Source organism: Polypterus senegalus, chromosome 9 (assembly GCF_016835505.1).
Source record: "Polypterus senegalus isolate Bchr_013 chromosome 9, ASM1683550v1, whole genome shotgun sequence".
Classification (NCBI taxonomy): domain Eukaryota; kingdom Metazoa; phylum Chordata; class Cladistia; order Polypteriformes; family Polypteridae; genus Polypterus; species Polypterus senegalus.
In genome coordinates this window covers 57,687,595-57,704,103 of record NC_053162.1, presented here as the reverse complement: position 1 = coordinate 57,704,103, position 16,509 = coordinate 57,687,595, and the positions used below count along the sequence as shown (strand labels likewise).

General features: G+C 38.8%; 1 protein-coding gene across 2 annotated transcripts in view; it reads right to left on the bottom strand.

Annotated features, from left to right (window-relative positions):
• The window catches only part of abcc12 (ATP-binding cassette, sub-family C (CFTR/MRP), member 12), a 136,896-nt gene that overhangs the window by 29,868 nt on the left and 90,519 nt on the right, over nucleotides 1-16,509 (bottom strand). For both annotated transcript variants that reach the window (XM_039763118.1, XM_039763119.1), the window contains 3 exons: nucleotides 13,779-13,965; nucleotides 1,944-2,033; nucleotides 120-309 (listed from right to left, as the gene is read on the bottom strand). In XM_039763118.1, coding sequence (XP_039619052.1) covers nucleotides 120-309; nucleotides 1,944-2,033; nucleotides 13,779-13,965 — 467 coding nt within the window. The remainder of the gene's footprint in view (nucleotides 1-119; nucleotides 310-1,943; nucleotides 2,034-13,778; nucleotides 13,966-16,509) is intronic.

Here is a 16,509-nt window from a genome sequence, read left to right as displayed (position 1 = left end):
ATACTGCACAAGCTATCTTTAAGCTCATAAACAACAAAGAAGACAGAATCTCAAATTGAACACATACTGGATATAATATTTGAATAACACTTCCACCGAATAACACGGTAGGCACTTACCAGATCCAGTTCGGCCCACAATGCCAACTTTATCCTTTGGTGAAATTCTGATGTTTAATCCATTTAGAACCACTGGGGTGTTCCCTCTGTACTTCATTTTATAGTCTTTAAATGTAATAGATCCCTGATTTGGCCAGTTGTTTGGAATATTGGCATCTTTAATTTTCATTGGTGCTTCAGATGAGCATCCCTAGAGAGAAAATGGCAGAAGAGTACATAAAAATAGAGAATGACAAAAAAACATGACTTCTAGCAGTGAGCTCTTTCACAACTGACACCCCATACTTTAGAGTAAAGCTCAAAACACAAGGAAAGCACAGCAGCTAAATGAAAATAGTTTTTTAAGTGTACGCAATATCCTCGTTTGTTGACAACAAATACACTTGAATAACTAAGCTATTTGTTTCCAATTTGAAATGCAACTGAAAAAATAATATGAGAAAAATCAGAAAAAGAAAATGATATTTAAATACTAATTTAAAAGTGTTTGAGATGTTGCAGCAAAGGACCCCATTTTAGACAGATGGGATTGTGCTGCGTATTGCAAAGGAAAGTGTCCAAAGAATGGAGTCAGGCATGGCTCTGAGCACTGATCTGGTGATCCTGAAAGGGTGAGTATAAATGTAATCAAAGGGTGGAGGCCATTCCCTGTCAGACCCTCACAATTAATGGAGATAAGAGGTGTTGCGAATCAAAGACTTGAGTAACACGGTGGTGGTATGGCCACTGAATCAGAGAGGAAGATGGTGGGGCGACGGAAGGCAGCAGTTTGGTGCTTAAAAGCCAGTTCAGTGGCTAAGTTAACCTAACCAGCCATTGAATTATTTATTGTACATCAGAATATGACTTTTTAGAAGGTGAATTGTTTAATGCAGGATTTATTTTAAAGATTTTTATTTGACATTTTGAGTCTTCTTATGCTTATTCTTCTCTTGATTTAAATTTTGAAGTATTATTGGTCGGGCATACTGGCAGATGACATCCCAGAAGTTACTCTTTGGTCATTGGTTAATTCATTATTTGTTGAGTAGTCAGTTATCAGAAGGATTGGGTGCAAGGAGACACAGGGGCACTCTTACATTTCTATGAAGCTAATTAATTCAATGAAAACACAAGCACAATATGCAGAACAACATTTCATGCTATGCTTAATACCAGAGCCTTGTAGGATTCACTGCTGAGAGGACAAAAAGGCAAATGAGGGGCCTTTACAATGTCTGGGGCCTTGTCTAGGGCTGGCTGCATATGCCCTAGATCAATGATTCTTAACCTTTTTTGAGTTTTTTGATAAAAAATGTGAAATATTCACATAAACACAACTTTGCATGCAATGAATATAATGTACTTTATTTATCGAGATTTGATTGTCTCACACATATATGACTTACACAAAGTATTATTAAAGTTTAAAGTACACAATCTAAAAAAAACACTCCCTTTTTATGCAAAAAGTAATTGCTACTCATTATAATTATAAAATACAATCCTCTTGTGCAAATTAAAATAGATCTACTACTATTACATTTTCTACTACCATTACTACTACATCTACTCTAAATCAACAGTACCAGGCTGTATAGTGAATACAAATGTTCATTTTTATCTGACCCTCACAGACCCCCTGAAACCCATCCACTGACTCCATAGGGGTCCTGAGGTTAAGAACCCCTGCCCTAGATGAAGCTGGGCATTACTTCTCTTTTTTTCTTTTTAAATACAAGATTAGGTTCTCTCCAACCCTCACACTTAATGGTGGACCGAAACAGACTGTTGGTTGTTGAAGTAATGCACACCAAACTTAAGAAAAAAATAAAATCAGCTTACCTCAATGTATTCAATTATTCTTTCAACAGAGGTAAATTTGGCTTCTAATTCTGTTCCAATTCTCACCACAAACTGCAACATCCCAGTAAGCTAAAAAAAAAACGAGACAATTATTAATAAAACTTTAACCAAGAATGGGAAAAACACATTTGCTGATATGTCAAATAAAAAAAACTATTTTACTGGAGGTTTGGGAGAAGATTGAATGCAGTAGTTTATTCCAGGCTGCTACTCTGTGTCCAAATTTATGAAAGCCAATATGACTTTACATGGCTGCTCGCTCTTCGTATCTCTGCGTTTTGTTTATTTCCATCATCTTAGCTACTGAACCCTTTTTGGAACGCTGAAGCAATAACATCAAAGCTACTTCACGTGCAATGCTATAACAAGTTGATCATTTATTAACGCTAGATATCAGAGGTTGCTCACTAACAGTGATTAGCGAAAAAGGCAAACTACAGTTTCATGAAGCTGACACTAAACCTCATTTAATAGTCGATTTAGCAATTATGATATGCAGAGCTCATTAAAAATAGTTGAAGGTTTAAAAGTTTTTTTGGTAGTATATTGCTTCCTAAAGCCTCGTTCACATTTCCAGTGTTCTTTTCTGCAGTCATGGGACACTGCTAATCCGTTTCACAGCAGAAAAATCTATTCTATGAATGCCTCCCATGAACATCACTGTAGAGCATCACACTACATTTTTAAAAAAAGTGACATACTGCATATTTTCGAAATGAAGACACACCAAAACACACCATTCTTCACATTACTTTGCTTTCTCCACAGGAAAACTCACTGCACAGATACAACCTCCCTCAGTATCAAAAAAGGATATGCAGACTTCAGCTCGGAGTTTCTTTTCTGTATTCTATGCATTTTAGTGCCGCGATTGCCAAGAAGTGAACCCGGGTCTCCTAACTGCGAGGCAGCAGCGCTACCCACTGTGCCACCGTGCCGTCCCCTTTTAGTTTATTACTTAATTCATTACTACGTGGGCGGAGCTGCAGGGGATGACTAGTTATGTACGTTTTTCAATGTGTGTGTTAGTAAAGGGGAATGGCCTAGATTATGTCCCATGGGTGGTTCCACAAGGGTTAGGGTTATGCCATTTACTGCCAGGGACAGCCCTCCAGCCTATTTATGGGAGGACCTTCCATAGTTCCTGGTGGTTCATTGTGAATGCGCTAGGGAGTGGAGTGTTTCTCCTGTCTCCTGTCACTCATGAAGAATCCACTGCATCCACTTAACAGTGTCATCTCCAGACAGAGGAGCAGCTTCAGTGACAGACTTTTGTCACTGTCCTGTTCCACTGACAGACTGAGGAGATCGTTCCTCCCCCACACTATGCGACTCTTCAATTCCACCCGGGGGAGTAAATGCTAACATTCATTTTATTTAAATTTTTTTCATTTTTATTACTATTTAATTTAATATTGTTTCTTTGTATCAGTATACTGCTGCTGGATTATGTGAATTTTGCCCTTGGGATTAATAAAGTATCTATCTATCTATCTATCTATCTATCTATCTATCTATCTATCTATCTATCTACTGTGCCTTACCAGATTTTTGACCTTGTGCTCTGTTTTTCAACAGCATTTTTGGATTCTGTCTTGGCACTGTGCTTACTGACCTTTGAACCTCTGCTCTGTTTTAACAAGGATTTTTGGATTTTGTATTGGCACTTTAGTTACTGTGATTTACCTTTCCTTTCAGGCAATTCTTTGGTTCTCTTCAGAGCTTTGTGCTTACACAGCCATTTTGTTAAAAAGAAATCTTTTTATTTGTATAACATTTTTCTACCCCCTTCTAGTATCTAGTTGGGGTTTGACATTCCTTGAGGGTAATCTTGATAGTGCATATGGAACCTTTATGCTTCTGGGACTCCCCAGTTCATGACAACTGGCTGTAAATGCCACATTTAATTTAGGGGACAATATGGGTAATCTTCTACTGCTTTTTAAAAATAGGCTTGTTTTTCCTTTCCTTTTTTCATTAGACTAAAAAAATTAACTCCTTTAACATAACTGGAGATAAAACCTTCAGACTGCCATCTGTTTAGGGCAGCAGCAGGCTCATAAAAATTGCAGATATCATTTCATCGTGTACAGTATGTGTCTTTTCCTAGTTTACTTCCTGGAGGTATTGTGTTTATCCTTTGGCATTTACTTAGCCCTTTCTCCAACACTCCACCTTAACAAAAGAATGTGTCTGTGTGTCTGTCAGTGTGTCCATCCAGTTGCATGGCTCTTTCATTCCAAAAGATGGAGCATCACAGATATGTTTAGCAGTAAAATGTGTTGCATCTATCATTCCAATAAACAGTGAATGACAAATATTAGCACTGCTTTTACAAATCTCATTCCACATTGCATACAGTATACTGTAAGAGAGACTATGCAGGATGCACTACAAACCTTAATGCTGAGGTCTACATTGATTACTTATATTTACAGTAAACCCATCTTAGATGGGTAGCACAGCTAGTTCCATAATGCTTTATACTTCTTTTAGTTAACACTCTTGACTTTCATTCCTTGTCATTTACGTCAGCCTTTATACTGCCTAATAAATGCTACAAAATCCATCCATCCATTATCCAACCCACTATATCCTAAGTACAGGGTCACGGGGGTCTGCTGGGGCCAATCCCAGCCAACACTGGGTGCAAGGCAGGAAACAAACACCGGGCAGGGCGGCAGCTCACCGCAGTGCTAAAAAATGGAGAGACTAAATAAATTGAGGGATGTGGCAGGACAAGTTTACAGCTTATGGTGGAAGGGAATATTGTCTGCATGGATTATGCCATTATTTGGCCATTAGATGGTAATGTCAATAAACTAAGGCACTATTTACAACTGGAGAACATACATTAATATTATTTCTTTAAAGTGATTAACATGCCGTGGATATTTATGAACTTTCAGCTGTTAGAAAGCTTACTCAGCTGCTTTGCAAGACAAGGATATTGGCCCCCTGCTCTTTGACACTGTACAGTAGGTAAATACAGCAAGCTGTTCCACCCTCACATGAGCCTTGTTTTCTTAGATTTCTGCTTTTGTTGACAAGTCTGGTCTTTTTTGACTTTACTAGGTTTGATGTGTTGTTTGGTATACTTTAATCCATGAAATAAACCAATTTAGAATTATTCAGTTATATGCGCTATATTGAGAATGCAAAGTGCAGTTACTATTACGATTATGTTTTTTTTGCGATGATTTTCATTGTAAAATGCATTAAATAGCAGGTGTGGCTCTCTGTTCTGTTTTTTTGCAAGAAGGTATAAACACACTGTGGAATGAGGAAAGAGAGAGAAGGAGCCGGATCTTTTCATCTAAAGCAAACATTGGTTAGGGATTTTATGACAGAAGTTTTTAAAATATCTTTTTCAGCAAGAACACAGATGGAAACTTGTTAAGTATACATTTTGCATAAATGTTACAAAGTCAAACACTGAGTCAAAGACAAATGGAATAAATGCAAAGTAGTGTGGTGAAATGTGAAGCATTTGGAGAAATTACATGAGTAGGATCGGCAAGCTTTGCTCTGTTGGATGGTTCTGGTCAAAGGTGTTCAAATATTTTCTAATTTTCTAACTGTGACGAATTAAAACATGCAGATCATGGAAAGTAAATAATTAATGTCCAAAATAAACAATGTGAATATGCGTTGTAGTACCCGTGAGGAGGCTGAGATTCACACCATCTGAAGACGGTGATTTGTTAAGTTTATTATGGGGACTGCAGGAATACACTCAGCCTTGATGCGGCACACATGAACTCACACACAGAGACACTGCTAAAGAGATCCAATGAAGATAGTCCAACCACAGTCCAGTACAGCAGGTGCAGATGATGATGATGATGATGACGATGGTATATGGACAAAACCCCCAGTGAACAGCCCTCTGAATGAAATGTCCAGTTTTGTCCTACCAGGTTCCAGTTGTTGTATGAAGATTTGGTGTGATTGGAAGCTCTCTCCAGACGAAGACATATCCAACCAAGATGAAATCAGACGGAGAAGCAGGCACAGGACAAGCACATGCATCCGGACAGAAACTGTAATCCATGGTGGTTGTGGTGGTAGTTGTAATCAAATAGTGTGTGAAGCGTGGAAGCAAATATAGACAGATGATCGCCTTCCATTTGGCATCTTTTTGACTCCTTTTTAAAGAGCCGGGGCAATATTACCGGGGCTGCTAGGAGTTGTTGGAGATTTTAGTAGAACTGCTACATTCTCGATGATTTAAAATGCTAGTAGTAATCAATATGAGCCAAAGATGTCTTAGGCAGCCATTTTAGTACCCAGGTAAGCCCAGTTACTACCTAGGAAGTGTGAACATGTATTCTTATATCCAGTTAGGAATTGTGCTATTGAGTGAAGTGGTAAGTTCAGACTGACAGACGGTATACGCTTTTATATGTATGTGTTCTGCTTTCTATGTTACGTCTGATGCTTTCAGGATTAGTTTTCCTCCATATATTCATTCAGGAAATAGACAGATGGGTGGTGAGCACTTGTTTTCAAGGTGGACTAAAGCTACCCTAATTTTTGGAAGTAAGGGATTTCTCACTTGTGTTTTAGAGATCATTCGAAAAGACTAGCATACAATGCCTCCCTAACTGCTTCATGACATTAAAAGTCCCTCTAAGATACCCTGTCCTGACCTCATTTAATTTTTATATGTTTTAAACTCCCTTAAACAATTGAAAAAGGACAATTTTACCATGAATTTGAGAAAAGCACTGCACACTTTTTACTGATAAACACTTGACTTAAAGAACACATATTTCCTAGAAAACATCAAGCTATGCAAATTTATTTTATAGTCAAATCTGTAAATGGTTAACTTTCATAATCAAGGAAATGGGAAACAAAATTGGAATTTCAACTACAACCCATCTGTTTATTGCATTAAACCTGTCAGTTAAAGATCTGAAAACAATTTGTCTGGCAACCTGTGAAGTATTTTACATGTTTTCATGTAAATGAGCATCAGCTGGTCAAGCCCTTACTGTACTTGGATGAGTAACTGAGTTTGTTGTTTATGGAGCACGCTTCTGTATGCTCTACTTTTTTTTCCTGTTCTTTTTATATTTCATTGATCTTACTTCTTTATTGTTGCTATTGTATTTTCCAAATGCAATAACACATGCTTCAATATTTCACTTATTCTAACTTCCTGGCACAGCAGTGACTCCAGAGACATTTACTGACACTATTCCTGTGTTAATTATTAGCAGTTTCATAAGACATAACCTAATATGCATGAGGTAGCTTGTTTATACAGAACTAGAATCATTTAAAAAAACATTTAACACAGCACCATCTTACCAGCACTCGGGTCATACAGTCCGACACGAGACGCTCTATCCTAAAGATAAATGTAGGTGTGTCAGATATATGAACAGAATGAGTCTCCCTGCAAAGGATGCCCCTGCCCACACAGCATGAAGGAAAAAAAAAATTAATGGTGGGCAGCTGGCTGACCTGGGGAAACCCAGAAAAAGGCAATTAAACTGGTGGTGATGATGATGAATAGTGTAATGTACTGTATAATGAAACACGAAGGTCTGTGTGTCCAGTCAGTCCTTAAGAGCAATCTGATTGGACAGTTTAGCATTGGTGTAATGGGCCAGTTGGCTTTGTTGATGTGACTGAATGAGGAGGAATAAAAGCACACGCTCAGAGAAAGGAAAGTATAAAACTGGACAGGAGGCGTGAAATGTGTCTTATTAATAATGACAGAGTCTGAGAAGCAGGGACACGCTCAACAGAAGAAGCACTGGTGAAGACAGGAATATGGGAAAGGCGCTGAAAGTACACATAGGGCAAGAGATAGCAAATATTACTAAATCATTCTATTACCCATCTTTGACAGGTACTGTGGCTAGTATTATATATAATTATATAAATCTTCTTCTTTCAGCTGCTCCCGTTAAGGGTCGTCACAGCGAATCATCTTCTTCCATAACTTTCCATTCTCTGCATCTTGTTCTGTTACACCCATCACCTGCATGTCCTCTCTCACCACATCCATAAACCTTCTCTTGGACCCTCTGATGTACTCATTTCTAATCCTGTCCATCCTTGTCACACCCAATGCATATCTTAACATCTTTAACTCTGCTACCTCCAGCTCTGTTTTCTGCTTTCTGGTCAGTGCCACTGTCTCCAACCCATATAACATAGCTGGTCTCACCACCGTCCTGTAGACCTTCCCTTTCACTCTTGCTGATATCCGTCTGTCACAGATCACTCCTGACACTCTTCTCCACCCATTACACCCTGCTTGCACTCTCTTTATCACCTCTCTTTCACAATCACCATTACTCTGTACTGTTGATCCCAAGTATTTAAGCTCATCCACCTTCGCTAGCTCTACCATTCCACTGAATTCCCTCTCATTTACACAGATGTATTCTGTCTTGTTCCTATAGACCTTCATTCCTCTCCTCTCTAGAGCATATCTCCACCTCTCCAGGGCCTCCTCAACCTGCTCCCTACTCATGCTACAGATCACAATGTCATCAGCAAACATCATAGTCCTTGTGGACTCCTGTCTAATCTCATCTGTCAACCTGTCCATCATCATTTCTAATAAGAAAGGGCTCAGATGTAATCCCACCTCCACCTTGAATGCATCTGTCACTCCTACTGCAGACCTCGCCACAGTCACACTTCCCTTGTACATATCCCATACAACTCTTACATACTTCTCTGCCATTCCTCATACTATACCACAACTCCTTTCGAGGCACCCTGTCATATGCTTTGTCCTAGTCCACAAAGACGCAATGCAACTCCTTCTGGCCTTCTCTAAACTTCTCCATCAACATCCTCAGAGCAAACATTGCATCTGTGGTGCTCTTTCTTGGCATGAAACCATACTGCTGCTCACTAATCATCACCTCACTTCGTAACCTAGCTTCCACTACTCTTTCCCATAACTTCATGCTGTGGCTCATCAATTTTATTCCCCAGTAGTTACTACAGTCCTGCACATCCCCCTTATTCTTAAATATCGGCACCAGTACACTTCTTCTCCACATCTCAGGCATCCTCTCACTTTCCAAGATTAAATTAAACAATTCTCTCTCTCTTTTCTACATTCATAAATCTTTCAAAGTACTCTTTCCATCTGCTTAACACACTCTTCTCTCTAATGAGTACGTTTCCATCTTTATCCTTTATTACCCAAACCTGCTGCACATCTTTCCCAGCTCGGTCCCTCTGTCTAGCCAATTGGTACAGTCCTTTTCTCCCTCCTTAGTGTCCAACCTCTCATACAACTCATCATACGCCTTTTCTTTAGCCTTTGACCACCTCTCTCTTCACCTTGCGCCTTATCTCATTGTACTCTTGTCTACTTTCTGCATTTCTCTGACTATCCCACTTCTTCTTTGCCATCCTCTTCCTCTGCATACTCTCCTGTATTTCCCCATTCCACCACCAGGTTTCCTTTTCCTCCTTCCTCTGTCCAGATGCCACGCCAAGCACCCTTCTTGCTGTTACCCTTACTACATCTGCTGTAGTTTCCCAACTGTCTGGTAATTCTTCACTACCACCCAGTGCCTGTCTCACCTTCTCTCTAAACTCAAACTTGCAGAATAAAATCACAAAATTGCTGCACTGATTTTCACAATATTTTCATGTGCGTTATGTTTAATCCAATTTAAAATTAAGATTACATGGTGTACATGTAGGTTATTTTTAGCCATGTTAAATTACCAAAAGACAGTTTATTTCCATTTATTTATGCCTACGCAATGCTGAGTCCTTTGGTTAGTATATACTGTATATGTTTTTTTATTTTAATGTGGCAGTTGTTTTCACTAATCCACTCTATTAGAATTATCATTTATATGCAGTAAGTACTCTTTTGCATTCATAAATTACTGGTCGAATTATTGCTCACTATCAAGTACTCTTGCATCTTTTATCACAAGTCTTAAGTTGTTAAAATGAATTGCTTATCATTTAAAATTTAAAACAATTGCAGAGGTGCAAACATCCAAATGTATATTTTATATGTTTTAGATGTATTTATAAAATGACTCTTAGGTTGTGAGGTTGTAAAATTTTTACAGCCACTCCAAAGCACATTAGAATGACATCTGAGCATTAAACAGCTGTAGTGCCAGCCTGGTGACCACTCAAAGTCTCATTCTTAACACAGCGTATGTCAATACCTTCACACTATAGTCATCTTTTCAATGGAAAGTTACTGTGCAAATACCTGACTTCTTCTGTATTTTCATTATTTAAGAGGGATTCAAAAAGTGCTGAATCTTTGGGGCATTACATATTCATAAATGCAGTGATGTCTGGGAGAAACCATCCAAAAAGGTTTAGTGTTTCATGCACAGTAAAATCAGAATGCACATTATTTAAAAATGTTTAATTTGAAAATCTTCTCTACTATAGCCGCCATTGCTAATTTAACATTTCATATTGGTCTTTCTTCTTTTTAATAAATATAGTTTTTAATACATAAGCTTATTAAAAAGGTTGCCTTGCAACTAAAGAAAAGCAATTTACATACAGTACCAATACAAGGTATTAAAATGTAAACTGTACTTTTACTTAGTTATTTTACATTTCACATTTACATGTCCACGTATTTCTGATTTTATAATAAATATGGTAAAAAGAACCACAGACAACATACAGTACAAGAAGAATGTTGAAATGTCCATAACATCACAGCCAATGGTTTTAGTATAAAAGCCAGCAGCAGATCTGATTGTCAATAGTTATAAATCGGTCCATGAGTGACAAGCTTTTATTAGTGTTGAAGGCTTTCAAATTCAAATCCTGAGGTCGTGGATTCAAATCCCACTACAGAAACTGTGTGACCCGAAGCAAGTCACTTGAACAGCCTGTGCTCCAACTGGAAAACCAAAAGAAATGTAACCAATTGTATCATAAATGTTGTAAGTCGCCTTGGATAAAGGCATCAGCCAAATCAGTAAATGTAAATGTATTTTAAGCTATTCTACCTTCCTTTTGAAAGTATGCTGTGGTTATGGTTTAAAGCCGCCACTTTTGAGCTCACTTCTACATTCAGACGTATACTTTATTACAGTAAAATTTGTTCTATGGTAGCTTCACTAAGAGTCTCTGCTCTTTATCACTGGAAAGAAAACTAAATTCTTTAAAAACTGTTCTAAGACCCTCAAACATCACTAAATATACAGTAAATCTGGAAAGTATTCACAGCGCATCACTTTTTCCACATTTTGTTATGTTACAGCCTTATTCCAAAATTAATTAAATTCATTTTTTTCCTCAGAATTCTACACACAACACCCCATAATGACAACATGAAAAAAGTTTACTTGAGGTTTTCGCAAATTTATTAAAAATAAAAAAACTGAGAAATTACATGTACATAAGTATTCACAGCCTTTGCTCAATACTTTGTTGATGCACCTTTGGCATCAGTTACAGCCACAAGTCTTTTTGAATATGATGCCACAAGCTTGGCACACCTATCCTTGGCCAGTTTCGCCCATTCCTCTTTGCAGCACCTCTCAAGCTCCATTAGGTTGGATGGGAAGCGTCGGTGCACAGCCATTTTAAGATCTCTCCAGAGATGTTCGATCAGATTCTGGGCTCTGGCTGGGCCACTCAAGGACATTCACAGAGTTGTCCTGAAGCCACTCCTTTGATATTTTGGCTGTGTGCTTAGGGTCGTTGTCCTGCTGAAAGATGAACCGTCGCCCCAGTCTGAGGTCAAGAGCGCTCTGGAGCAGGTTTTCATCCAGGATGTCTCTGTACATTGCTGCAGTCATCTTATCCTTTATCCTGACTAGTCTCCCAGTTCCTGCCGCTGAAAAACATCCCTACGGCATGATGCTGCCATCACCATACTTCACTGTAGGGGTGGTATTGGCCTGGTGGTGAGCGGTGCCTGGTTTCCTCCAAACGTGACGCCTGGCATTCACACCAAAGAGTACAATCTTTGTCTCATCAGACCAGAGAATTTTGTTTCTCATGGTCTGAGAGTCCTTCAGGTGCCTTTTGGCAAACTCCAGGCAGGCTGCCATGTGCCTTTTACTAAGGAGTGGCTTCCGTCTGGTCACTCTACCATACAGGCCTGATTGGTGGATTGCTGCAGAGATGGTTGTCCTTCTGGAAGGTTCTCCTCTCTCCACAGAGGACCTCTGGAGCTCTGACAGAGTGACCATTGGGTTCTTGGTCACCTCCCTGACGAAGGCCCTTCTCCCCTGATCGCTTAGTTTAGATGGCTGGCCAGCTCTAGGAAGAGTCCTGGTGGTTTCGAACTTCTTCCACTTATGGATGATGGAGGCCACTGTGCTCATTGGGACCTTCAAAGCAGCAGAAATTTTTCTCTAACCTTCCCCAGATTTGTGCCTCGAGACAATCCTGTCTCGAAGGTCTACAGACAATTCCTTTGACTTCATGTTTGGTTTGCGTTCTGACATGAACTGTCAACTGTGGGACCTTATATAGACAGGTGTGTGTCTTTCCAAATCATGTCCAATCAACTGAATTTACCACAGGTGGACTCCAATTAAGCTGCAGAAACATCTGAAGGATGATCAGGGAAAAAAGGATGCACCTGAGCTCAATTTTGAGCTTCATGGCAAAGGCTGTGAATACTTATGTACATGTGCTTTCTCAGTTTTTTTTATTTTTAATACATTTGCTAAAATCTCAAGTAAACTTTTTTCACATTGTGATTATGGGGTGTTGTGTGTAGAATTCTGAGGAAAAAAATGAATTTAATCCATTTTGGAATAAGGCTGTAACATAACAAAATGTGGAAAAAGTGATGCACTGTGAATGCTTTCTGGATGCACTGTATGCTCTGACTTTATGTACATTTTTCATCTTTAATAATTTCCTACACAGTATAGCAAACAACGCATGATGTTTTTGGATGTTTGAACATTTTAACCTTATGTTTTTTTCATGACAGCATACTCACTTACGGTGCAGAGCCTTCAGGCCTGAACTTTACTCTACCAGGTTGCTGACTCACTCTGTGACCCTGAGCAAGTCGCTTATCCTCCCTCCCATTGCTCCGATAATAAAACTATACAGCACCGAGGTAAACAACTGCAATGAGCTGGGATGTTACAAGTCACCTTGGCTGAAGGTGTTTGCCCAATGTGTAACGATAATAAATTGCTTTACAGACTGTAATATTCATTCTTAAAATAATAAGATAAATCCTGAACATGGTGTGCCCATTAAGGCTTAAACTCATGCATATTTCTTTTTTTTATTTTGTAGCACTTAATGATAATGAATTATTAAAAATTCATGTTTCCTTTGAAACATTATCCTGATTATAACTGCTTTGCTACCTTTATTTTGAATTATTTGATCATTCTTTAAACAATTTTAGACATTTTTCACCATCTCTTTCTAAATAAAACTGCAGTCATTGAAGAATAACAAATTCAGCATTATTACCAATTTTTAAGCAGCCAATATCTGGCAGACTTGAGCTGCTCCTCAATCAAAACTGTGTTTAACATGTCACTTTAACATTTACCAGGACATTGTTAGACATAAACTAGCTCACCTTTGAGTCAGTCATTTCCTAACCCGCTTTGCCGTGAACAGAATTTAAAAGGTCCAGCAGTGTGGATAGCCCTCAAAATGAGATCATGCTACTTGTGATTCCTTGCTTTAATTCTGCCCTTAGTTATTTTTCTATTGTTTCTTCCTTGCTTAAGAATTTTGAATTCATTATCTTGTAGTCTTGTTAGTTGTCCTTTAATGAAGTTGTCATATTTTGTCAAGCTGCATGGTCCTTCTGAATGAAAGATCCTTACAACTTAGGAGCCTTACCTGAATTGTGTAGGACAGAGCAAGAGACTTCAAGGAGCTGGGAATATCGTCGGGAGCGAAAACGGCAAACAAGGAGACCAAGAGAGTGATGAGTGTTGAAAGAAAGTCCAGCCGAAATGATAGCCATCTGGTCCCACAGTGAAAGTACATAAACTGAGCAGCATTGATGTCACTCAGTCTTTTAAATCTAAAACACAAACAATAAAAACACTTCATGACTTTTTTTAATGTGCCACTTTTTTGACCTGCCTCTATAATTGTAATGTATGAAGTGGCTAATCCAGTATGAGTTCATTGTATTGCTTATCAAAGTTGACTTATCTAAGTTAACACATTTATTTTGTCAAAATATTATGATTTTGTCACTTTTTACTGATGAAATACTATTTATGAAGTGATATGTACCCTCTTTTTTTAATTAACATAATCAAGCATTTCTTTCAACTGTTACACCATGGAGAGGGTTAGCATATGTAAATAACTATATGTTCACAAAGCCAAAATGTCACCTTCAAATAAATCGGGTGTGCAGTCTGAGATATCATAAATACTGTAGCAGTAATATGAAAATGGAGAGATCCAGTTTCTGGTCAACCTGATTCTATCCACAAGCATCCACTAGTTCAGCTAACAAGCAAAGACAACCCATTCTCTCCAATTGTGGAAGCCACCATCACCATCACCATCATCTTCATCTATAGTAGTTTACATTAGTGGTGCGTGAGTTGTTGTGCCATTTGGGTATTCTAACTCATCTTTGTTCTTTGCAACTGTGTCTGAAAATGAAAATTCTTGTTATCCACAGGGTTTACGTTCTTGATCAACCTTGCACATACAGAATCTACGGATACTAAAGCAATTATTCAATGGGAAAAATTTGGTTAGGTTCCTGAAGCTGGGTTTGGAGAAGCTGTGACCCAACATTTATAGACATATGAGCGCCGACAAAATAGCGCCGATTAAAAAGCGGTATCAAAATTGCGCCGACAAAATCTTGCCGACAAAATCGCAAAAGTTTCATTAAATATGAATTACTAGTTTAAAGCATATATAATAATGTTTATTTTAGAAGTCAATATTATGCCATCAGCACGGCACGCAGATAATCCTTAAAGTCACGCCCTGCATATGTAGGAAGAATTGCAGCAAGACGTCTTGACAGTTGAGCGTATTTAGACTTGCTGGCTGCCTGACTGCTGGTAATTCCGCTTTGTATACGACGCGTTATGCCAACCCTTGACTTGAGTTATTTGTTCGCGGCATGCCATCAGCAGTTATAACAGTTATAACCTAGCACATAATGTGTACATAATGCGCACATACGCGTCCCACTCTCTTGGCCTCTCTCACGATTTTGTCGTGGTGATTTTGTCGGCGTGCATTTGTCGAAAACCAATTAGCGGGTTGGTCAGCACTCATTTGTCTGTCGCGGTTTTGTTGGGGCTCATATGTCTATCGCGCTTTTGTCGGTGAACCAGGGAAGCACGGTAGAGTGAGACGTGCTGACCATCTGCTTTCACCCTAGAGGTTCAGTAATGATCCTTCCACAGGTTCACCTATGGAAACCTCGTTACGACTTTTATTCCTTCTACAGTCAGGTTCAGTAATCTTCTTGCCTGTCCACTGGAGGCTGTGAGCGATGACAGCAGGGCAGATCCGAGGACCTCACCAAACTGCCAATTAGTAGTAGTTCAGGCGGTGTGTACAAAGTGCAGGGATTAATCAGTGCAAGCTTATCACATACTGAGAAATCCTCGTTCATGGAAACAGTCCCCATCACAGATGGGGTTCAACGACTCCCCCCACACCTCTTGGTGTTGAGTTAGACACACGTTGATATATTCAGTGTAGTGCGCGTGCAGCCCCAGACATCCAAGAACATCACAGACTTGTTATTACTCAACCTCACATGTCGCTTATGCACTACAGTACTCTCTTGAATAGATTGCTGTGTGTCAGGAAACTAATTGCACTTTTATTATAGCAGATAAGCAAGAATTTACTGGGCAAACACTGAACAATGTCTTGTAAATACTGCCCAGTGACTAAACCACAAGTGCACCATCCTCTAAACAACTACCTTTAAAACAGTATAAAGCTGAATTTATCTTTGGTGTTACATAAGTTTGTTGATATCAAATTACAATTATTAAAATATAATGTAAAGAGATCAATGTGAAGGAGCTTTGGTGTTACACTCTTTTCAGCTGGTTGGAGTGAAATTGGTTGAATTTTGAGTCCCTGACAGTTGGTCTTCTATTGGCTTATTCACTTCATGTTTCATTTCTGTTTGGGTGCCATTTAAGGAAAGAAATGAAGTAATTCAGAAGAACGATTAAGAAATTCAGAAGTACAAATCTTAAAAAAGCAATTCAATTAAAATGAATTCACAAGTAGTTATTTAGCAGCATAAACTGGGCACTCATTTAAAAAAAAGGTTCAGAATGAATTCCTGCAGCCATGGTAGTCCTCCAGGACCGGAGTTGGCAACCCCTGACCTAGAACACCTGCTCTCCATAACTCTTAAACGTGGGGACCATGATTTTCAAGTGGTGATTTCCATCCAGACCACATCACACATATCTATGAATTGCTTAATTCCACAAAAGCGACAAAAAAATGGACAAACTCATTGTCTTTGCATGAATATATAAGACTGGGCTGTGGGTAACTACTATCCATGTCTGCATATATTCTGTAGAGTTTGAGAAGAATTCTACTGACATAAATC